The sequence below is a fragment of the Arachis stenosperma genome, chromosome 4 (genome assembly GCF_014773155.1).
Source record: "Arachis stenosperma cultivar V10309 chromosome 4, arast.V10309.gnm1.PFL2, whole genome shotgun sequence".
Lineage (NCBI taxonomy): Eukaryota > Viridiplantae > Streptophyta > Magnoliopsida > Fabales > Fabaceae > Arachis > Arachis stenosperma.
In genome coordinates this window covers 6,630,125-6,654,348 of record NC_080380.1, presented here as the reverse complement: position 1 = coordinate 6,654,348, position 24,224 = coordinate 6,630,125, and the positions used below count along the sequence as shown (strand labels likewise).

Here is a 24,224-nt window from a genome sequence, read left to right as displayed (position 1 = left end):
GTAGTGTATGTAGGTAACTTGTTTTCGTTTCCTCTTCATCCTCGATTTGATCGTTCTTTCTTTCTCTTTCTACTGCTATTGTTTGTATGGCAGAAACAGCAGTGTATCAGTGGCAGTATAGAGAAGAAAAGAGAGGAGAAGAGTTTTCATTGGGAAGGTAAATCAAACCCCCCCTCTCCCTCCTCACAACCCTCTCTCCCTCTCCATCTTTATGAGCAGCTGCAACTACCTGCGTGAGTGAGTTAATCCTACCAAAACACACACACACACACCCATTTTCCAAAGGAAATCTCTGCAGGCTTTGTTACTGTTACTGAGACTGAGAGCAACAACTATCACTGTAGACACTACTGTTTAGGATTGTTTCTGTGGAAAAAGCAGACTCATTCTTTTACCATAAAACCCGGGAGACCCCCTCCCAACATCATATCCATTATCCAGCTATGGAAGCTGAGGGTGGTAGCTCTAATGGTGGCCCTTCTAATTGTTTCATGGCTTTTGGAGAAAACAACAACAACAGTAGTAGTAATAATAACAATAACAGTGTTAGTGGTAGTGGCCTATCTCCAATGATGATGATGCCTTTACTCACTAATTCTCATCATCCAACAAATAATCTTATTCCTCATCAAAATCATACTTCTACTTCTAATAACATTGCAAACATCTTCCTTCCCAACAACACCAACAATAGTAATACCAACACTTCTTTCATGCTTGAAAACAATACTACTACTACTACTACTGCTACTACTACTGGTTTAGGGTATTATTTCATGGACAACAACAATGGAAGCTCTTCTTCCTCTTCTCCTTCTTCTGCTGTCAAGGCAAAGATCATGGCCCATCCTCACTATCACCGCCTCTTGGCAGCTTACGTCAATTGTCAAAAGGTGTTGAAAATATTTTGGACTCATCATCAAAACCATGCCTAATTAATTTCTCCACATCACAAACTTCGGATCTGAGATTACTCAGAACCCTATTTGAGAGTTTATTTTTTTCTCTTTGTTGCAGGTTGGAGCACCACCTGAAGTGGTGGCAAGGTTAGAAGCAGCATGTGCATCTGCCATGTCAATAGCAGCTGCAGGAGACACATCAGCTTGCCTAGGTGAAGATCCATCTCTGGATCAGTTCATGGAAGCTTACTGTGAGATGCTCACAAAGTACGAGCAAGAACTTTCAAAACCCTTGAAGGAAGCCATGATCTTCCTTCAAAGGATGGAGTCTCAGTTCAAGAATCTCACCATCTCTTCTTCTTCTAGAGATCTTGGTGATCAGTCCTGCTATTTCTTTAATTTTTCGATAATTTTCAGATTCATGCATGCATGTTCTTGATTAAGCTAAAGTGGATTGAAGCCTCTACTTTTACTTTACTTTTTCAGCTTTAATTATGATCTTTTTGGTTTAACGTTTTGGTGACGTTATCCTTCTGAAAAATGATGTAGTTGTTTTAATTTGCTTACCCTTTTATCTTTGTTCAAGAGTTTCAAATATCACTACTAAGCAAAAGGTGCCTTTGCTCGAAACGTGTTTTATTCTCTATGATATGTGTGTGATTCTCTTTGTTCTCGGTGTTAGTGCATTGAATGAACTTTTGTTTGTATCTTTGCTAATTCTTCTTCCTATTCCTGTGTGCATGAATTGACATGTTTTCAGATAATGGTTTTTGGGAAATATAAGTGTTTTATTTTTCTATGTATTTTCCCCATTTGATGTGCTGGTTTTGCATCTTTATTAGAATTGTGAAAGATTCTATATTCTTCTATATACCTAATGATGATTTCATGTCTGTGAGGATGAACAGCCAACTAGTCCGTGAATTTAGGGTTTTTTGAACTAAATATATAACCTAGGGATTAGGGTTTCTTGTTTCTTCTGAAATTGGTAATAGCAAGGTTTTACATATAATGAGTTTGTAACAGTGATGAGTAAATTTTTGCATGAAATGTTTTGATTTCACTCAATCAAAACACATCACTTTATAAATGTCATGTAGATGATATGATATCACTTTTTTTTTTGTCTTAATGATAGATTAGGAATTTTAATTTTATTTATTTTTCAAAGATCATGCATCAACTTTATTTATATGATTAGAATATATTTGTGTAGTGTATTGTGACTACTATAGGTATTGAAATAACTATATATTCTGCGTATATTTGTGTCTGCGGGTGCAGATACATATTCTCATGCTTGTTTAGTGTACATGTTCATGATGTTATATATGATAGTGATTTAATTATTTGCACACACTGTCAAATCTAAACAGTGTTCATGGCTGGTTGAGAATATACAATTGAATGTGACAACCATTAATACTAGTCAAACTTTGCTGCTATAATGTTGATGAGTATTACCATGAAGAAAAATAAGTAGGAGCTTGTTTATAGCATATATGCTGGCTTGTATATGTCAACAAGACCAAACTTTTTGCTGAATCAATGTTTTCTCATCAAGCTTCTAACTGTGATGGGCCAAAATAAGTATATAGTGTCTTTCTTGTAAAGCCTGAAAGATTCTATTTTAGGAGAGCAACCAATAGTGTTTTCTTACTTACTACTTTAGCTGCATGCTTTTCTGGTTTATGATTTCAATTGTTTCATCTTCCATAGTTAATTAGTCAATGTCTTGAGACTAAATACATAGAGGAAAAACAAAAAGCTTGTATTTTTCTTCCTATCTCTGACCTACTAAATACTAATGTAATTGGGTAGACTAAAGAACAGGTCAGTTTTTGTTAGTATATAGAAATAGAAATTTTATATGTTTTTATTTTGAAAAAATAGACTAAGTTAATCACATTTGTTGTGTATACTTTTCTTCTCATCAGTCTTAGGGTTTAGGGCCACTGTGCTTCTTGAAAAATGAGTTTCTATTTTCAAATGTTCTTTGGCCATATTGGTCTCCAGGCTCTTTAACCTATGCATTAATTTGAAGTTATATATACCTTCCATTTTGTTGAATCAATTATTTCCTAATCATTGTGTTCTGTACTTATCTTCATCCTTTGTATTTATAAAATCAATCACTTAAGTTCTTTAAAATTTATCCCATACATAATTCTTCTGTGGCTTGATATATAAAATGTATGCTGCTATTTGAAATAATGGTGGCACTTATATGGCTTTAAAGGCAGCTACTACACTCATTCATTGCCTTATTTTCATTTTTTTTTTTGTATTGGAGAAAAAGAAAGTGAACAATGTGTTACTTTTTTTTTTATTGTCCTATGATTTTTGTACCTTGCATATTCTGTCTGAATTTGGTTGGTTATATGTACTTTTCTACATTGATTGAAGAGTTGACTTGATTTAAGTTTAACCATTATTAAAAGTGTCTAATTTGCTATAGTTGAACTGTGCTTTGTTGAGGGAAAACAATTGTTCTGTCCCATGTGTCTCCTTCCTTTATCATGGGTAAATTTTCACATGTTTGATTTTGGGAAGAATCATGTGTAATGTTGAATATATGATATGATGTTGTTACAAATTTGTGAAAAATGAAAAACATAAGTGTGGGACACAAATATGGGACAGAATACCTTTTAGTCTTTTAGAGGAAATTAAAGAAAAAGACTAAGACACGAGAAAATTAAATATACAATAATTAAGTACTTTATATATATATGATTTTTCAAATAATGGGTGGCTAAAAAACTAGTTAATTAATAGTTATAGTGATTATTAAACTCATGTATCAGGTAGCAACGACGGAAATGATGGGAATAATGGATCATCAGAAGAAGAAGCAGATCTACAAAGCTTGATAGATCCTCAGGCAGAAGACAGGGAATTGAAGGGTCAGCTTCTTCGCAAGTACAGTGGCTACTTGGGAAGTCTGAAGCAGGAGTTCATGAAGAAGAGGAAGAAAGGGAAGCTTCCAAAAGAAGCAAGGCAACAATTACTTGAATGGTGGAGCAGACATTACAAATGGCCTTACCCTTCTGTATGTATTATCATTATTTCCTTGTAAGAATAATTAAGCATCTTGCATGCATGCAAATTAAAATAATTATCAACACATTGTTGTGGAATTGTAGGAATCACAGAAGCTGGCTCTAGCAGAATCCACTGGTTTGGATCAGAAGCAAATTAACAATTGGTTTATTAATCAGAGGAAACGCCACTGGAAGCCTTCTGAGGACATGCAATTTGTGGTGGTGGATCCAACTCATCCACATTATTACATGGATAATGTTCTTGCCAATCCATTTTCCATGGATCTCCCCAACACAATGCTCTAGAAACATATATATTGCTTAATTATGTCTAATTAATTAATTAATTATTAATTGCAAAGCAGTCATAAGCTTATTATTGTGTGATCACTTAATTAAGACCTTAATTATTTATACTTATCCTGTATTATTATTATTATTATTATTATTATTTGTGTGTAAGTAGTAGCTAGAGATTAAGCATTATTCTAAGTTATGATTAAGATTTATAAATACAGTATATAATTTGAAGTTCTCTATGCTGCTGCCTGGTTTTTGGATGGTCCTTTACTCCTTTATGTGAGGTCGGGTCTAGTAGTGAATGTCAACAAACTTGTGATGAATGATGATACTATTTATAAAGTTGATTTATGAATATATAAAGTTTCAATAAAATAATAAGAAAATAATAAAGCTATTGATTGCTGATTACTACTCTTGCCAAATCCCATAAAACCAATTTTGAGTGAGGAACAACAGAAGAAAAAATAACTCTCTAGTTGTTTATGTTAATTCCAAAATGGGACTTCTATTTTAGTACCAAAAAAAATAGAAATTTAGTTATTGTTAGAGTTTATTAAGGTGTTATTAAGTTGGAAAAAGATAATATTTTTTATTTTTAGTGTGTTTGATAAATTTTTAATAATAAAAATAAAAGTATTAGAAAAATGTAAAATATTATTTTTTATAAGTTAAATTTTTTATTTAAAAAAAATATTTTTTACATAATAAATAAATAAATAAATATTTTTATATATATTCAAATATAATTAATAAATAAAAAAATTTATACATAAAATATTTAAATATAAAATTATTTTATTTTTCTAAAATATTTTTTAAAAAAGAGATCACTCAAAAAATATCTTTTTTAAAATTCAGCCAAACATTTCAATACAAAATAAATATAAGAGAAATAATTGACTAACATTTGTGTTTTTGTAATAATGCTCAAGAACCTTACATCTTCTAAAATCTAAAGGCAAGAGATACTAAATAAAATATAGAAAAAAAAAAGATAAATCGGTATGACTTTTTAGTCCACGAACATTTAAATTTTTAACCGCTTCAAAATCTGGACACATTGATTTTTAGGTTTAATTTGTCTCATTTTATAAATTATCTCGCATGTGCACATCCGTATCAACCAAGTCAGTACAATGAGAGTTAAGTTTGATTTTTTTATTGGATCTGATAAACCAAGTGAATACATGAGGGATTGATATGTTTTAAAAAGGTCAAAGACTTAAATGTATTTTCAAATCTTCGAAGACTTAAATGTGCACAAATTAAAAAATCAAAAACCTATTTGTCATTTTTTCTAAAATATATATTATTGGTGTTTATTATTGCATTAAAATGCATGAAATTATATGGCAGCATCCTATTTTGAATTTTTTAACCACCAAACTCATCACATAGTCATAACTTAAAAAACCTTAAGGCAATCAATGATGTTGAAAAGAGAATTTTCTGGAGCACCTCAGCCTCTTCAAAATATGTGTGTAAGATGGTAACAACAATGAGCACAGGGAAATTTTCATGGCTTCAAATATGGCACCAATCCTCAATATCCTTCAAGAGGCAAAAATCTTCTTCACCAAAGCTCCACCATGCTTGCATTGACTCACTTTTATTAGATCACAAATATATAAACTACTCTATATATTACTGTAAGAGTTTTAAATATACCGAAAATATTGGTATTCTAATTGTTTTAACTGTTGATCTAAATTATAAAAAATATATATAATATATATTAATTAAAATTAACGATTAAAATAATTGAAATATCGATGTTCTTAGTACACTTCAAATTTTTCCTATATTACTAATTAGACTGGTAGAGTGGTAGTAGTATCTCCTCTTTTTAAAATCAAATCCCATTTGTTGGGAACCAGATTTGGGTAAACAAAATTTGGGCTTCGCTGGCCCAACTATTTTTATTTTTGCCAACCCAACCTTCGGACCCAAAAAAAAATTGAGAAACCCCCTAAACCTTTGTTCCTCCTCTGTTCTTACTGCGGAATCTCTCTGCCTCCTCCACTGTTGGTGATTTCTTCTTCTTCTCCGTCGTTATTTTTTTCTTCAATTTCAATTTGTTGTTTTTTCCCCCCTCTGTCTTTCTCATTGTTAATTCTTGAATTCAAGAGGGCAGGGTCAGGATAAAAAAAAAAAAAACCACTTGTTGCGATTGGAACCATAGATTGTATGTTCAGCAACTATGGCGGCCTTTATCTCCAAAAGAATGCTGCGTTCGTTTCGTGCTTTGCATTCAGTAGGTCTACCTTCATCTAACGGTGCTAAGTTCGCCGCTTCTCATAGATCACACGGTACACTGTTTTTCTGCATGCTCACCACTTTGTTTTTTGCGCTTTAGGAATAAAAAATGTTAACTTTCATGTAACGATTTATGATTACTTTTGTTTAAAATTATTGTTTTTACTACAGGTACTTGCAGAGGTTTATACGGGGAAGGACTGTTTTCTGCAGAACGTTCTGGCTTTCTTTTGGTAATTTGTCACTGAATTGAGTGTTTAATTACTGAACCTTCTATTATACTGGTTGTTTATTGATTGTATTGTTTGATAATTTTGTGTAGTGAATTTCAATGTAGGCCAGGTCAATGATTCGACGGTTTTCTACCACTATTTTGACTCCTGGAGCTGATGAAGGTGCATTTCCATCTGAATTGTTGTCCACAAAGCCTGTGGTAGCAACACCTGACCGTATTATAGGTATGATGAGTAATTTGAACTTTGAAGCATTTCGGTTATGAATATGGTTCTATATTGTTCTGGTATCTGTTTTTGGAAGGATAGGTATTTGACTTCTAGACTTGGATTTCTATGTGGTTAGATTATTGATATGTGAATATGAGATAAGTTTTATTGTCCACTTTGCAGAATCGACTGAATGTGGTTTATTATGATGTAGGGCTTTGTCAGGATCTTTTAATTCCAGTGACCAACTTTCATAATGAAGACAAGGGCTTCATGGTTTTAGCTGGAGATGTTTTCGATGTGCCTATTAGGAAGGACATTATTCATCGTGTTGTTAGATGGCAGCTTGCGAAACGACAACAGGTAATGACTGCATGATGTTTCGGAATACAAAGTTTGTTGCACATTGGACACATGTTATGTGTGATCCAGAGGTGTCTACAGTAATAGCTTCTTGGTGTTTTTGGATCTCTTTCTACTCACTAAGTTGGAGGTTTTGGCTTGTGTAAAGAAGCAAAGCTTCTGTGGCAGTCCTTAGTTTATGCAGTGTTTTGGTTTACTTGTTTCAGGTTGAAAAGTAATTCAAAGATTTTTAGAAGTTCCTATTTATCAGTTATTGATTTCATTTGGAATAGGATAAATTTTTCTTTTTTGGCTTCCCTTAGGTGTGCAAGACTTAGTCTGCATAGTGTTGTTCCTCTTGCTAATATTCAAAGGAATGACCATGTGCTGTTTCTTAGCTTATCTTATGTATCTGTGTGAATGCGAGGATGTCTTATCTCTTTTCTCTTAATAAAATTAATTTCCATAAGAAAAAAGATATATCATGGTTTTAGAGATATAATTTATATCATAGTAGTATGAAATGAAATCAATATCTGGGAAAACTTTTTTCTGTGTATGCTAATTGACTGAATCAACAGGGAACACACTCAACAAAAACTATCAGTGAGGTCAGCGGGACTGGGAGAAAACCTTGGAAACAAAAGGGAACTGGTAGAGCAAGGCATGGCTCATTGCGTGGACCTCAGGTAGTGAAGCACTCTGCTCGTTGATTTCTAGTCTTTTGAACTCCCATTATCCTTCCGTTCTCCACTATTTTTCTTCCCTTCCGCTCCCATCATTTCTATCTTTGGAAGTTAAAATTAAATAAATTAATGGATTGCAACAGTTTAGGGGAGGTGAAACTAAGCATGGGCCTAAGCCCCGAAGCCATGCTTTCAAACTGAATAAGAAGGTTCGCCGTCTAGGGCTTAAGATTGCACTGTCAGCTCGTGTTGCAGAAGGAAAGGCAAGTCTTTTCTCCACCTCCATCACCGCCCTCCATGCACAAAATAGGACATATTCGCTTCTGTTTCCTTTCATGCTTTTCTCATCTTGGTTCATTCATTTGTTGCATGATTGTACATTTTTCCTAATAAATTGTGGTTTCTCACTTCAGTAAGCTCTCAATTTGTAATTATATTGTCTGGTTGTTTAATGGTTTAGTAGCCATGCTAGAAAGATACACAATGTTCTGGTTCCACTAGAGGGCTTCTCTGTCGTTGATATTGATGTTGCTATTTCCACTAGGAGGAAAATGAAGTTAGGAACAGAAGGTATATTGTATGAATATTGAATACAAAGTCCGAGTGCCATTTATATTAGGTTAACTGCACACTATTCCCAACCTAAAAATACAGATCTCTCAGTGGTTTACAATTTTGTCATCAAAAAGTCATGTGGTAGTCCTCACTACTGTGATTACTCAGTACATCAGAACCATGTTAAGAAACTAAACAGTACCAAGAAAATAACTTGGAGGGGGAAAAAATGAGAAGTATGATACTTCTGCATCAACTGTCATTTGATTCCTTTCTTATTGCAAGTCCAATGGTTCTTTTGGGCATATATCTCTATCCTGACACCATATTGAATAGTTTACATTAACCAAATGACATCTAAATGATTCTAGTCGGGTATGTTACATTGTTTATTCTTATAAGTCTGTATGTTAAGATGTTCATTGATTTCTTTGCTTGGAATTGTTCTCCACCCCACCCCCTTTTACTTTTTCTTCGCTGCCTTACAATGTATTAAATGAGGTTTTGTTTCTCGAGCTATGTATACTCAAATGGAAGGATGGCATTTCTACAGCTTCTTGTGTTTGATGACCTGGCGGTTCCGACGCATAAAACGAAGAACATCGTAAGCTATTACAATCAAATGGAGAGCACCAAGAAAGTTTTGCTAGTAGATGGAGGCCCCATAGATGAAAAGTTGAAATTAGCTACACAAAATCTACATTATGTTAACGTACTTCCTGCCATTGTAAGTTTCATTTCCAATTTAACACTTAACTTTTTCGATTTCTGTTGGGGAGAAAAAAATATGAATACCCAAAAAAAAATACTGCTTAATTAGCTTCCAACGTGTCAATTATATGTGAAATATGATTTATATCACGGTATTTGTATCAAAACAATAACTTGCTAGCCTACAATTGAATCATTATGTGGTGTGTTTCATGTATGCAGACCAGATTTAAAAGCTTCCTTTGCTTATGTTTAATGTGATATGTTTTTGCAGGGATTGAATGTGTACAGCATTTTGTTGCATGACACATTGGTGATGTCCCGAGATGCTGTGAACAGTATCGTCCAGCGTATGCACACTCCAATAAATCGTTAAGGCGGTAACTATACTTTTGTGCTTCCCTACATTTTCTTGGAAATTAAGAATGGTATCCGGTCCCCATCATTTCTTCTGTAACAACATAGACATTCAATGAGAATATCTTATGTAGCTTCTGTTAAAATTATATAATGTAGGCAAGTTACAGCCATTTTTACCTTTTACTGAAAGTTGGAATGCTAAGAACTTGATGGTCGAATTTTGATTTTCAAGTGGTTATGTTTGTCATGGTTGAAAATAATTTTCTAGCTTTCAAATGCAAAGGATCTAATAAGCCCCGTACCATTGCCTCTGCTCATGGATTTAATCAAATAAAATTTATTTGCTTCTTGGGGAGTTATCAGCATGGATGTGTACAATCAATTGTATTTTCCATTCATGCACGTTGTAACAACTAAATGACCTTGATTTTGATCGTCCTGATGGAAAAATACTAATTATCAAGATTGATGTGTACACATTGTTAACATATACATTGAAAGAAGTTACCAAAGACTAGGGAAAATATACACATTGCTCCACCTTGTTAATATAAGTATCAAGCTTTACAAAATAAATTATTTTGATGGTCTTTGGTAAATGATTTATTTTTGAAAATTTTGATAATTATGTTAACAATATGTATATTTTTCACACCTTTAATGATTCCGAGCAAGTTAGAAAAACTCGAGATTTTTTATGAAATCATAAAAGTAAATTGAATACATAAAATATGAAATCATAACAAGATTTAAATTATAAAATCGTCGTTTAGTAGAAATTTTACAAATTTGGTTAACACATTTAAAATCATAATCAAAAGATTTTGAGAATTAAATTAAAATTCTAACTACTATAATTCCGAAAATGTAACCCATTTTGATAACAAAATCCACTGCTACTACATATTAACATTCCACCGACACAAATATAAAGTTGAAATTATTCAAGCAGCCTGCAGAGAATAAGAAAAATGAAGGGAACAGGGCATAACGCCAAAATCATTCTAAATGAGAACAAATAAGAAAGTGAAAGAAACTTGGTGAGATGTAGGCCCCTTAATGTGCATGCATTGTCCTCTCATAAGATACCCCAACTCATACCAAACATAATCCACTCTAACTTGTAGGATCCATCATGTCGGCATTTGTTGTAATTATTCCACTCAGTGCTTGCCAACAAAGCTTAATAATAACAATAACCTCAGAAAAAACTGTTTTGGTACTATTCAGCATAAAGAACAGAAATTCATGACTTTAAAATTCATTATATTACACCATGTCATGTTAATAATATACATCTTATTTTTCCAAAGTATTAAATGGCGTATGAAAAATTTCCAACACGTGTAATTAATTACAAACATCTTGAATCTGTTCTACTATATTTGATAACAACATCTTCATCATGATCTCTAACTCTTCCTTGTGTTTCATAATGTTCTTATTTTCCCTGGAAAAACTGCAACACTTTACACAAAATTGCATTAAGATTAGATGGTCAAATACATATTTAAAAAGACATATCTATGGCCTCATGTTCCGGGGTCCTGTGACCAAAACCAGATTCATCACTTGGTCTTCGTTTAACCACACTTGCTCTTTGCACTAACCGTACCAATGCTTGCACCACCTCCGACATGGGAGGTCGAAATTCAGGTTCAGGCTGCGCAGAAGATCGAGTTAGTTGACGAATAACTATTGAAGAGCAATGAGGGCAGATGCAAGATATATTGATCATAATCAAATCCACAAGAATATGTTCATTAGTAGAAAAACCAACAGAGTGCAGTTCATGGGATTATAGTTTGTATTACTCTAAAAGTATTACCTGAACACAAAGTGCAATTATATCAGCAAAGCGCGAAAGCGACTTTGCAGGATACATGCCGTTCAAAGCAGGATCAACCATTTTAGCCAACGCGTCTATGTCGTGGAGCTGGGGTGTAGCCCATCTCACAAGCGACTGCTCTGATCTAACCCGTGAACTGTTAAAAAGTTAGAAATGAATGTAAGAATCCATACAAAAATGGAAGCTAATAAACACAGGCAAATGTTGACATGATGAAGTTGAATATTCATTTCCAGCAGTAGAATAGGCTCACCTGTCAAGCGGCTTCCGACCAGTCAATAGTTCCAGCATGACAACTCCAAAGCTGTAAACATCACTTTTTACAGTATATACTCCTGATAATGCAAACTCAGGAGCGCTATAACCAAACGAACCGACCATCTGAGTTGAAACCTGCTAAAAGCAAAGTTGTTGACTTTTTACCATTGAAATGTGACTAGAAAAGATAAAAATAAGAAATCATCTCTCACCAACCTGCCGCTCAGTGTTTGGTGTTAGTGCAGCTAAACCACAATCAGAGAGGTGAGGATTGAGCTCTTCATCGAGTAATATATTTGCAGATTTGAAATTTCTATGTACAACAGAAGGCAAACACACTTCATGCAAGTACCTGATAGGCAGCATAAAATTCGACGAAGAAATTAGCCTGAATGTGGTATGATAGCTAGAGCATATAACAAACTTAATGAGTCATTTGCACGAGACATACTCTAAAGCCCGGGCTGTGCCAAGTGCTATGCGTACTCGGGCATTCCAAGACAAAGCCTTACTACTATCTTCAGCAAAATGTAGCATGTCATGTAGATTTCCGTTTCCTATATACTCATAAACTAGAAGGCGTTGGCCATGCTCCGCACAATATCCAGCCAGCGTAACAATGTTTGGGTGCCGTAACCTTGACATATTTGAAACAGCTTCAAGAAAATTGTCTTCCTCCTGTAGTGACAATGCTGAGTTGTCGATCTTCTTAATGGCCATGATCTAAATAAAAACAAAACTTCAAACTATTAGAATTACAATGTACATAAACTTTATGGTTTAATAAAAATAATAATGATAATAATAAAACAAAACTTTTCCCTTGTTCATTTCCTACAGTGAAACCAGTATGTACCCCATTGATACGCAACATGCCAGGGTTGCAGATAAGAAATGTAAAACTATAATGTTACCTTCCCATTTGGAAATTCAGCCCTGTAAACTCGACCAAGAGAACCTTCACCAATAATATTTTCTTGACTAAAACTATTCGTTGCACTTTGGAGAGAAGCAACTGTGTATGATGTGGAAGTTATAGGGGACTTCATCTGCTTTATAGATCCACTTTTCACAGGCGCCCTCTCGACTACCACATTCTCAACAGGTGGAGGCTTGAGATCCGTAATCAAAGCTGCACTTTTTACCCTCTGCTCTTGCATCTGAGGATTCACTGCAAGTACAAACCAAAAAGAAAAACACTGTTCAGGATACATATACAACATCCTTCACCTCCAAAGAATAAGAAAATAGTTGGAATTCTGAATGAAAGAACCATTTATGGAATAGTAGCTTCAAAAGGATGATAATGCAAATGGCTATTGTAGCATAAAGAAAATTTGTTCCTATGTGAAAAATAGTGAATATGAATTTCCAAATCATAATTCCCTCACGCTGGCCTTCTAATCACTTCTACTATATAGCTGCGACCTCATTGCCTCTAAATATTAATGTTGAACAAAGATTGGGCCAGATTTAAGCATACTTTATTAGATTAGGTTCAACAAAGAAAGCAAATTACATGATTAGAAAATGTAATTGGAAACAAAGAGGTATAGAAAAGAATTCACCATTAGTAGTTCCTTGAGGAAGGCTCCCACTAGAAGTTCTTGTAACCTTTTCCTTCCCCTTTTGCTTTCGGACACAGAAGAAAAGAGCAAGTATCAAAATAACAGCCACCAATATTGAACCTATAATAATGCCTATAATAGCCCCTGTGGTCAAGCCATTATTGCTATCAGAACTTTCATTATCAGAAACCCGTGTTTTGTTATGGGAACCAGATCCAGAGCGACGGTGACTATTGTGAGACCTGCTGGGTGGAGGAGAAGTAAATGGTGGTGGAGGAGGAGCAGGCCCGTTGTCAAAAGAATTCCCATCAAATCTAGTTCATATTTGGAGATTCATATCAACCACACTGTTTGTGTTATGCATTTGAAAACAGATTGGCAATTCCACTAAAGGAAAAGAATGCATAAATACTTACATGAAATTATGGATAGAACTAAGCTCGTGAGGTATCCATCCGCTGAAATTATTGTGTGCCACATTTCTGGAAATAACATTGAGCAGGATAAGAATCTGATATACAGTCAAATTTAACCCCAAATGGAGAAGTACTTACAAGCTATCTAACGGCAAACCAACAAGAGTATTAAGATTGCCAGTCAATTGATTGCTCTGCAAGAAACTGCAAATATGTTTTGATAAGCATTATATGTTTACTTACGGTAAATTAAAACCAGTTTATCAGTCGAAATATCATCCGACATACAGAGAAGAAAGATTTGACAAAGAAGCAAATGAAGCAGGTAGATCCCCAGAAAAGTTATTGAATGAAAGATCCCTGCATCATTGAACACAAAGACTGACATTCATCAAATACAATCAACCTTGAAACTACGAATAGCTAGTATTGGTAATTACAATATATGATAAATAAAGTCTAAAGAATTATACAGTTTTAATTTGAAACTCTCCCCCTCATTTCAGAAGAGATTTCCAAAGGAGAATAAGTGATCATTAATATGGTAGATGACATCATTACCTAAATGAAATAAATAATGGAAGATGGGAATGAAGACACTATGTAAGATATCTTACAGGGTACCAAGATCAGAAAGACTAGCAAAAACATCACCAATTGGAGTGGAGAGTGCATTGTTGCTTACATTCCTGAAAATGCATTGAAACACAGCAAAAAAGTGATTCCAATGAATGACTGAACTGGACATTATGAACTTAGCACTTTACTAATAGAAAGGAACTTACAGATAATTGAGTGAAGTCATGGCAGAAATGGAATAAGGAAGATTTCCACTTAAGTTATTTCCAGCAAAATTCCTGATTGTTGCAATTAGAGAGTAACTCAGTTACAAAAATTATTCAAATTTTCAGAAATTGAGACTAATCAAGAAATGAATGGAACAGATAATTGTAGGTGAATATTACAGGCTTGTAAGATTTGGTGGCAACTGATAGGGAACTGTGTCATGGATCTTGTTGTTACTCAAGTCACTAGAAAAACACATGTAAAAGAAGATAATATCAATCAACAATACGAACATATTAAAATAATAAGATTAAAACCAATCCCTAAATACCAATAGATCGAAATATCAAAGTATGTGTTACAAGAAACATGAGTGAGGCAGAGTTTATCTCACAGTATTCTCAGTGACATAAGGTCTGAAAGCAGGTATCCCAAAGTTCCATTGAGTCCTAAACCTGAGAGATCACTACTCAGCATCACAAAAGGAAGATTAGTTAGTTAGCTAAACCACAAACAATTCTAACAAAAATTCAATTTTAAAGAGTCATCTTTTCATACATGGAAACAACTGCTGAACCATCACAGGTTATTCCTTTCCATGACTCTCCACACGGATCACCTTCACCTACTTTCCAACCCGTTAGAACAGATGGACTATTCAACGCGTTGAATAATACCCCAAGAGCTTGAACTGTAACAAAGGGAAGAAGAAAAACAACAAGAGGAATGAAAACTGTCAATAGTTGATAAAGGCAATGAATACCATTAGGCCTTAAACACTTTGCAGTAATACACACAAATAAAGCCACATGATTGTACAACTGGTGGTTCAGCTTATCTTGATATCAAACATATACTCAAATGGAGAGAGAAAGAAAGAGAGTTTTTTCTTCCCCCCTTAAAAAAAGGAAAGATTTTGGTATGTTAAAACAGATAATCCCCGTGACTTCATTTATTGCACTCCCTCTTCAACTAGAGTTCACAAAAAAAAAAATCCAACGCCCTACAAAAGTCAATACTCTCTGAAAAATATCACTTCTTTTGGCACGGTAAAGCAAAAGAAATCCAGTACTTTTTTATCTCTTTGCATTTTCCCTGCACCCAAACAGAGTTTTATAAGCAGAAAAAGCAAGTCATCAAAGCTCAACTTGGGTTCAAGTTCAAAGCAAGAACCCCACAAAGCAAAATCCAAACTTTACATCAAAATCAGAAACTTTCAACAGCATTACAAAATGGGCAGCAGCCACAGCAATCAATCAAACACATTGTGATCATACAAAAACAAAACAAGAAGCTTGTTAAAAGGATGAAGGGTACCATCAGAAGGGTCAGTATTGGCAAGTGCAAAAGGAAGAGCTAAGAAGATCGAAGAGAATGAAAGATGAAAGAGAGAGAGAAGAATGAAGCGGGAAAGAGGCATTGTTGGGTTGTTGTTGTTTCCCGCCGCAGCTGCAGAAAGAAGCTCAGAGGAGCAAGGAAACATGCAGGAGAAGCATGAAAGCGAGAGAGAGGAGAAAGAAGAAGGGATTGGGGGTAGAAGAGTAGTAGTTGGGATTCAGATCGCGACTGGTTTCATAAGGCAACTCCATTAAAGAAAGGGTCAGAGAGATTCGAAGCTTAGAGTAATGAAGAGAGAGAAAGTAGAGTGAAGCGAAACACAACACAAGCGTATGAGTGTGTGAGTTTGTGTGTGTCGGCGAAAATGAAAAAAACTAAATTTTAATATTAATTATTCTTTATAATATTCTTATCATATATCATATATGTCACGTAACAAAAAATAAAAAGAAATAGGAAGTGCATACCGAAAAAAATTATTAACAAGTTATATGAATTTTTTATTTTTAATATTGGAGTGGTAGTGGTGTTTTTTTTAAATGTAGATTGTTGGGGGTGTTATACTCAAATATGAAATCGTTTAATTAGAAAAGGAGAAATCGGATTGTCCGATTTTTATAGGTACACAGATCGGATCATCCAATTTGTATTAAAAAAATTTAAAAATGACAGAAATCGGACCCTCCTACTTATGTATTTTCACAATTTAGAAAAACACAAAAAATTATAATATTAAAGTATATTACTACTTCTATTTCCATAACAAAAAAAATTAGCCTAAGTTATATACATACGGAGTTAATATATATTTTTTGTTTTTTATTTATGTTATGTATATAACTTATCTAATTTTTTATCAATAATTTAAATAAAAAGTATTAAACTATAAATGAGAGATTAAAAAACTAAACTAAATACCTAGATTTTCTTTGTATATAGATAGAGAATAGATTATTCAAATATTTGGGAGAAGCTATTATTTTATGAGTTTAACTTTTTCTTTATAAAAAGCTTCAAATATATACACCATACATTCACTTAAAATAGGGAAGCATAATTATTCACAGCAATCAACATGTATGATGTATAGGAACAACTACTTTTTCCCCCATGATTTGAGAGTGAATATAAAATAAATAAATAAAATAGAATGGAAGCAGTTGAAAAGGGTGGCAGGCTGGTTTCATTTGAACTTTGAAGGTGTGAAGAAGCAACAAAGGAAGCAATTAAAGTGGGCCCCCAAGCTTTTTCCTCTCTGGGTTTTAGGATTTTCTTCTTCCATTTCTCTCATTCTTATATTCTACACCTTTCGGGCTTTTACCCCCAATCCAACCTGTGTCTCTGTCAGTTCACTTTTCCCTTTCATTTTCTCATATCTTATTTCTATATATCAATTTTAATATTAATATAAATCCCAATTCTTCATTGTAACTTTCTAAGTGCTTCTATTATTATTAGAGCATCTGTAATCTTAGTTTTAATTTTAATTTTATTTTAGATTTTATAAAATGATACATAATTATTTGTAAGATTATTTATTATAAACAATAATTTAAAATTAAAATGAAATTTATTTCTCTAATATTTAATCTTAATTCAATTATAATTTTATATTATTTTTAATTCTTTTATCAATATAATTATATAAATAGTAAAATTTTATTAATTTTTTTATCAAATTAATACTGTATTTTAAAGTTAATAGTAATTTTATTTTATCAATCAACTTCAATACAAATTTTAATTCTAAATTAATTTAATTTTTGAAAGTATTATGATATTCTAAAAATACTCTATTGAATATGATTTTAGTATTAGTACAATTTTATTTTTTTATTATATTAATTCAGAACAAACAGAACTAATTCTTGATTAGTTAATATTAATTAAATTTTTATTTTATTATAAAATTATTTTTTAATTTTTATTTTTTAGAAATTTTAAAATTCAATATAAATAATAATTTTAAAAAATGAGTTAATATTGACAAAAAAATTAATTCCCTAATTGAATTCATTATTTAATTGTCAATATTCATTAATGTGATGAAGTTATTAGGTATTAACACAAACGTTGACTGTTTATAACTAGCAGTGTCGGTCAGCATTAGTCTAACTTCTTTTTTTCATTTTTCTTTTCAACGAATATTGTATAAGCTTTACTCTAATTAAGAAAGAGACAGATTTTTATTTTGATTTTGATTAGGAGAGAATAAGAATGACTTGCGGGTCTATGGTGTTGGTTGAGCTTATTTTGACTTTTGTTTTTTAAACATGTGATGATGTGATACCATCGAATTCTACATGCTTTCAATAACATATAAAGTACGTACAAATAAAATACAAACTATACTTCATTATCATCAATATATTAACAATGTTCATTGTAGGGCTATATTACTTCATATTTTTTTATGCGCTAATTCTTTGATTTTCTTTTCTAATAATTAAACATAGGAGCCACTAAAAAAAATGGTGTTAAATTTTAGAGAAAAAATTCTTCTAAAGTAATAATGCTAATAAAGTAATAAAATGATGTTTTAATTACTTTTAAATTTATAATATTTATTATTTGTAAATTTTACTATCTTAATTTAAAAATAACTAATAATATATTTTTTTCTGAAGTGGCAATATAATTTTAGAGGAGTTAAATCCAAACTTTAATTTCTTAACTATATATAGCTTCAAATATAATAACATCGTTGAAGTTTCCAATGATGAAATGTTTTTTCTTTTGACGGATATAATGATGAGTGTTACGGTGGGTAACCGGAGATTAGTCCAAGGGACGGCGTTTGGCGGCCCAAGTGAGTGATGGAGGAGGACTCCAGGTATGTCCGCAACTCGGGAGGCTCTGTCCGACTTGTGCTCGCGTGTGAATGGGGGGTGGTACCTGCAAAGACACTCCGATGCCTAAGTTAGCAAGGGTGTAAGCAGGTCTTAGAGAGTATTGGACTTAGGAATACCTGAGGTGTGTCAGTGTACTTATAGTGGTGAGCCAATAACCACCGTTGGAGTAGTGCCGTATCTTTAGGATAATAACCGTCCCATTATCTTAGGGAGGTTAAGATATGGCTTTAGGAAGTGGTTAGAGAGATTTCAGGGGCGGTTACCCATTTGAATGAGTATTTATCTGCCAGCTAATCTCACAACCGACTTCTTCGTACCTAGTCGGGGTTGACACCGACCTCTAGAATGGAGGTGGGTGCTTTGCTAGGCTTAATCTATTGGATCAGGCCTTTTGATTGGACCTGGGCCCTTAACATTGGGCCGGGGTATGAACAGTGCCCCTACTTGAGCCCAAATTTTCTTTAAAGTTTGGGTTCAAGTATTCAACTCGGGTTCGTAGTCGACTTGTTTGAAAGAATACGGATGGTGAGAACCGACGTGATTTTCGCGACTTTTGGTTTCTGACAGTTACGTCAATTCAAGCGTCGTGTCCGTTGAGGGATCATTTAGGGATTGAGGGCTTTGGTAACGGTGCAGTCGCATTAATGACTGCCTCGTTTTTACCATTATGCCCCTTAGCCTATTTATAAATACTTTCCCTCTCTTTCCATTTTCCGTTTCTGCAATCTTTCAAACTTCTCCTTATCCTGTTTGTGTTGCATTCTTGTGTTTGAAGACTTCAGTTCTCCCCAACCTTCATTTTCGGCTAAAGGTTAGTTCTGTTTTTCCCATGTCATTTTTGTTTGCATGTTTTGTTTGGCGAGTAGATAGGTTGACCCGTAGATTCTAGTTTCGAATCTTTCTTCTTTAGTGGCCTTGTTTTTTGATTTTCTTTTTTCCTTTTTCCCTTTTGTAGGTTTTCTGCCACTTTTCTTTACATAAAAAATGGCTTCTGTAGACATTCTTTCTCAGTGGGTTGACGATACGGTCCTTGGGGAGGAACCGTTGGTCGACGCTGAGTTCGTCACCCACCTTCGTACTCACCATAGGCTCTGTACTTCGGACGAGGACGAGCCCAAATATGAATTGATAATCCCGGGTCCTGAAGACCGGGTCTGCTTTGGGAGAGTTGATGAGGCGACCCCTCACTTTTTCTTTATGTATGAATGCATGATCACCCATTTGGGTGTTTTTCTTCCTTTCTCGGATTTTGAGATATCCGTTCTGCACCACTGTAAGGTTGCCCCTACTCAACTCCATCCCAATTCCTGGGGTTTCTTGAAGATTTACCAGTTTATAAGCCACGCTCTGGACTTCCCGACTTCCTTGAGAATCTTCCTTTATCTTTTCCATATGACTAAGCCCTTTAGTGGGCTAAACAATAAACAACAATGGGTATCCTTCCGAGCCATTCAAGGTCGGAGGATTTTCACCCTTTTTGACGAATCTTTCCACGACTTCAAAAATTTCTTCTTCAAGGTTCAAGCCGTAGAGGGTCACCACCCCTTTTTTCTGGACGAGCATTCCTCCCCTCGCTTTCCCCTTTATTGGCTGCCGGCCACCCCTTGTGAAAAGATTGGTCTAGATGACCTAGACGAGGTGGAGGCGGCCATTGTGGGGTTTTTCCGAGAAGCGTGGGGGAGGTCCCCATATTTGGATACCAGAAAAATTCTTCAGGGAACACCGACTTTCGTTCAGTCTCAAATAGGTAGTGCATGCATTCTTTATTTCCGAGTTGTTTTCGCCGACTTATATTATACCGACTTGTAACTTGGTTGTTTCTTTTGTAGATATGGCAAAAAAGAACGCTCAGGAGGCCTACCAAAGGGTCCGAGAGGCCAAGGCGAAGTCCCGGGCTAGGTCCGGGGCGATCACCTCTCCTCCTCCTCCACCTCCTCCTCCTAAGAACACTGGCACTCCTTCTCAACCCATTGTAATTTCTTCCTCGAGTTTGCCCCGACCACCCCCTTCAGCCCAAATTCTCTCCGAGCCCGAGAAGAAGAAGCGTAAGACCTTAGAGTCTGGCTCTTCTTCCTTCGATGGTGGGGTTAAGGCGGATGCTATGGCATTCGTCCGAAAGAACATCTATCCTTTTATCAGTATGGATGATGTTTCTGTTCGAAACCACCTCACCACCATGGCTGAGGAGAGTTTTAGGGCGGCGGGTGTTTGCGGGAAACTTTTGGATATTTTTGAGAAAGCTCCCCTCAGCTCTTTGGGGGCATCCTCGAGGGTTGAGGAGTTAGAGGGGAGGATTCTTATTTATGAAAAGCATGAGAAGGAGTTGAAGGAGGAGAGGGATAAATTGAGGAAGGAGAGGGATCACCTGAAGGAGGAGGAGGGTAAGCTGCGGGCCCAATGCACTTTGGAGGCGAATCTGAGGAAAACGGCGCAAGAAAGCTACCACAGCTTATTTCAAGATATTGTGGCTGTGAGGAAGGATTTGCTGAATTCTCGGAACGCCTACGCCGAGTTGGAGGACTCTATCGCCGATGGTGCCGAGGAGTCTTGGAGAATTTTCTTGGAACAAGTCAGAGTTATTGCTCCCGACTTGGACCTTTCTCCACTACATCCTGACAAAGTAGTTATTGATGGCGCCATTGTTGATCCTCCTGTTCCCGAGGTCGTTTCCGAATCAGACCTGAAGACTCGGGGACAGAGGATTATTGAGTCTCCTCCTCGTCCCCAAGATGCTCCGAGTTCTTCAATCCTCACTCCGACTTCCTCTTTAGCTCCTCCTCCCGGTCCTGGTGGTGTTCCTCCTGGTGATTCCTCTACTCCGTCCAAGAAATGACTTTTTTATTTTTGTGGCTATATGGGGGCCCGGCCTGTGGGTCCCCCCTTTTTTAAACTTCTATTTATTTGCTGGTGGTTGTGAACAATTTGCTTCTTGGCCTTTCAAGGCCGTAAACAAAATATTCTGTTTGTTGCCCTTTTTTGGATAAGGGTTTTAAACAAAATAAATGCCTTTTTTGGATAAGGGTTTTCTAATCGAAGTAGGTGCCCTTTTTTGGATAAGGGTTTAAGTTACTTTGCGCGTGCACATGCTTTTCCATTTTGAAATATGTTTGATCTTTTTCGAAAAACCTTCTGCTAGCCTGCATTATTTTCTCGAGCCTTTTTCGTGGAAAGGCTTGTATGCAAGCTTTAAACTTTTCAGGTTGTCATATCTCTTTTGTTATCCTTTATACTCGACTTTGCTTTAGTGAGTTTTTATGACTTAGGTTATTTTTGCGATGCGTTTTTCTTCTACTTGGTGTTATACTCCGATCTGTGGATCAAAGTTTTCCAAGTTTTCCTACTCGGGATCTCTTTCCGACTTATGAGTCGGGTTGGTTCCCGAGTTTTTACGACCGACTTGTATAACCTCTTTACGCCGACTTGTACCTCGTCGTTTTATCCTGACGACCATCTAGGTCGGTTCATGGGATTTTCACGCTTTGTCGAGCTTAAGTCGGCGCGTTTCGTAGAAAGACTTAGAAAAATAAAGGAGGATATTGAGAGATATTATGAATGAAAAAAGATCTTTATTAATCATGAAGGTACCTTTTTGCTACTAAGGGTCTTGACAGTATATTTTCCCTTAGCCTCTACTATGATGCCTCGTTAAAAACCCCTCTCCAGAAAAAAAAAACCCTTTTGGGAAAAAATCATGAAGTTGGGAAAAGAGTACACCAGGGAGTAGAGTTCGCTTTTAACTATAGTACCTTTTCATATTACAAGCATGCCACGACCTTGGTAACTCAGTGCCATCCAGGTCGGTTACTTTATAATAACCTTTCCCTAACACTTCCTTGATTTTGTATGGCCCTTTCCAATTTGCGGCGAGCTTTCCATCTCCTGATTTGTTGACCCCAATGTCGTTTCTAATTAGGACCAGGTCATCTACGGCGAATGTTCTTCGAATGACTTTCTTGTTGTATCTGGTAGTCATCCTTTGCTTTAATGCCGCTTCTCTTATCTGGGCGTTCTCTCGGACTTCGGGAAGCAAGTCGAGCTCCTCTTTGTGCCCCTGTACATTTCCGACCTCATCATGGAGAATTACCCTTGGGCTTTGTTCACTGATTTCTATAGGAATCATGGCTTCTACGCCGTAGACTAGTCGGAAGGGTGTTTCTCCTGTGGCGGATTGGGGGGTCGTCCTATAAGCCCATAGCACTTGGGGGAGCTCGTCAACCCAAGCTCCCTTTGCTTCCTGTAATCTCTTCTTCAGTCCTGCCAGTATGACTTTGTTAGCTGCCTCGGCTTGCCCATTAGCTTGTGGGTGTTCTACCGAGGTGAACTGGTGTTTGATTTTCATACTGGCTACCAAATTTCTGAAGGAGGCGTCGGTGAACTGAGTCCCATTATCTGTGGTGATGGAATAAGGTATTCCATACCTTGTGATAATGTTTTTGTAGAGGAACCTGCGACTTCTTTGAGCGGTGATAGTAGCTAGTGGTTCTGCTTCTATCCACTTTGTGAAGTAATCTATTCCCACGATTAAGTATTTAACTTGCCCTGGTGCTTGGGGAAAAGGACCTAACAGGTCCATCCCCCATTTTGCAAAGGGCCAGGGGGAAGTTATACTAATGAGCTCTTCTGGTGGAGCTACGTGGAAATTTGCATGCATCTGGCATGGCTGGCATTTTTTCACAAAGTCGGTAGCATCTTTCTGCAAGGTCGGCCAATAGAATCCTGCTCGGATTACTTTTCTGGCTAGCGACCTTGCTCCGAGATGGTTTCCGCAAATCCCATTGTGTACTTCTTCCAACACCTCGGTGGTTCTTGAGGTCGGTACGCACTTCAGCAATGGTGCTGATATCCCTCTTCTGTAAAGGACATTTCTCACCAAAGTATAATGTTGTGCTTCCCTTCGGATCTTTTTAGCCTCTTTCTCCTCTTTGGGGAGGATGTCGAATTTTAGGTATTCGACTAAGGGATTCATCCATCCGAGGTTTAGGCCGACTACCTCAAGAACCTCTCGTTCATCTTCTGCTTTTGATACCGAGGGCTCTTGTAGGGTCTCTTGAATCAGGCTTCTGTTGTTCCCTCCGGGTTTGGTACTTGCTAACTTGGAGAGGGCGTCAGCTCTGCTATTTAGATCCCGAGTTATGTGTTTGATCTCGGTTTCCGCAAAGTGCCCAAGGTGTTCCAAGGTTTTTTCCAAGTATTTCTTCATATTGGGGTCCTTTGCCTGATATTCCCCACTTATTTGGGAAGTCACCACTTGTGAGTCGCTGTAGATCATCACCTTTGTAGCGCCAACTTCTTCTGCTAATTTTAATCCGGCAATCAAGGCTTCATATTCTGCCTGATTGTTTGAAGCTGGAAATAGAAATTTTAAGGAGACCTCTAACTGGGTTCCTTTTCCATCTACCAATATTATGCCTGCACCGCTCCCTGTTTTGTTGGAGGACCCGTCTACATAGAGTTCCCATGTAGTTGGTTTTTCCTCTTGTTCACCTGCGTATTCTGCGATGAAGTCGGCGAGGCACTGGGCTTTAATTGCAGTCCGAGCTTCGTATCTCAAATCGAAC

The 24,224-nt window shown here is 35.8% G+C and overlaps 3 protein-coding genes across 5 annotated transcripts; 2 read left to right on the top strand and 1 right to left on the bottom strand.

Moving 5' to 3' along the window:
- The first annotated feature begins 182 nt into the window (after window positions 1-182).
- Window positions 183-4,249, top strand: LOC130974489 (homeobox protein SBH1-like). Its single transcript, XM_057899365.1, has 4 exons — window positions 183-893; window positions 1,018-1,273; window positions 3,707-3,951; window positions 4,046-4,249. Exons 1-4 carry the CDS (start codon window positions 444-446, stop codon window positions 4,247-4,249), a joined length of 1,155 nt encoding a protein of 384 aa, XP_057755348.1. The 5' UTR covers window positions 183-443.
- A 2,005-nt stretch (window positions 4,250-6,254) lies between these two features.
- LOC130974207 (uncharacterized) lies at window positions 6,255-9,961 on the top strand. Of its 3 annotated transcripts, none has more exons than XM_057898984.1 (9): window positions 6,255-6,274; window positions 6,374-6,555; window positions 6,674-6,735; window positions 6,840-6,960; window positions 7,160-7,308; window positions 7,869-7,976; window positions 8,117-8,236; window positions 9,082-9,255; window positions 9,514-9,961. In XM_057898984.1, the coding sequence occupies exons 2-9, from the start codon at window positions 6,447-6,449 to the stop codon at window positions 9,613-9,615; spliced, it is 945 nt and encodes a 314-aa protein (XP_057754967.1). In that variant the 5' UTR covers window positions 6,255-6,274; window positions 6,374-6,446; the 3' UTR covers window positions 9,616-9,961. The 3 variants fall into 3 exon arrangements, with proteins under 3 accessions (XP_057754967.1, XP_057754968.1, XP_057754966.1); XM_057898985.1 differs by having other exon boundaries at window positions 6,257-6,274; window positions 6,381-6,555; XM_057898983.1 differs by having other exon boundaries at window positions 6,261-6,555.
- An 887-nt stretch (window positions 9,962-10,848) lies between these two features.
- On the bottom strand, window positions 10,849-16,145 carry LOC130974206 (protein STRUBBELIG-RECEPTOR FAMILY 8). The gene is made up of 16 exons (XM_057898982.1): window positions 15,794-16,145; window positions 15,035-15,167; window positions 14,871-14,942; window positions 14,656-14,721; window positions 14,476-14,547; window positions 14,308-14,379; window positions 13,979-14,050; window positions 13,829-13,894; window positions 13,691-13,756; window positions 13,275-13,588; window positions 12,621-12,877; window positions 12,158-12,429; window positions 11,923-12,058; window positions 11,702-11,841; window positions 11,428-11,584; window positions 10,849-11,262 (listed from the first exon to the last, which is right to left on the bottom strand). The coding sequence occupies exons 1-16, from the start codon at window positions 15,957-15,959 to the stop codon at window positions 11,110-11,112; spliced, it is 2,214 nt and encodes a 737-aa protein (XP_057754965.1). The 5' UTR covers window positions 15,960-16,145; the 3' UTR covers window positions 10,849-11,109.
- Between the last annotated feature and the right edge of the window lie 8,079 nt (window positions 16,146-24,224).

Coding starts and splice junctions, on each gene's coding strand:
- LOC130974489 (XM_057899365.1), top strand. CDS start 444: ATGGAAGCTGAGGGTGGTAGCTCTAATGGTGGCCCTTCTAATTGTTTC. Junction 1,274..3,706: donor TTCTTCTTCTAGAGATCTTG/GTGATCAGTCCT, acceptor CTCATGTATCAG/GTAGCAACGACGGAAATGAT. Junction 3,952..4,045: donor ACAAATGGCCTTACCCTTCT/GTATGTATTATC, acceptor GTGGAATTGTAG/GAATCACAGAAGCTGGCTCT.
- LOC130974207 (XM_057898984.1), top strand. CDS start 6,447: ATGGCGGCCTTTATCTCCAAAAGAATGCTGCGTTCGTTTCGTGCTTTG. Junction 7,977..8,116: donor GCTCATTGCGTGGACCTCAG/GTAGTGAAGCAC, acceptor GGATTGCAACAG/TTTAGGGGAGGTGAAACTAA. Junction 9,256..9,513: donor TTAACGTACTTCCTGCCATT/GTAAGTTTCATT, acceptor ATGTTTTTGCAG/GGATTGAATGTGTACAGCAT.
- LOC130974206 (XM_057898982.1), bottom strand. CDS start 15,959: ATGTTTCCTTGCTCCTCTGAGCTTCTTTCTGCAGCTGCGGCGGGAAAC. Junction 15,168..15,793: donor CAATACTGACCCTTCTGATG/GTACCCTTCATC, acceptor CCTTTGTTACAG/TTCAAGCTCTTGGGGTATTA. Junction 11,263..11,427: donor TAATTGCACTTTGTGTTCAG/GTAATACTTTTA, acceptor TCTTCTGCGCAG/CCTGAACCTGAATTTCGACC.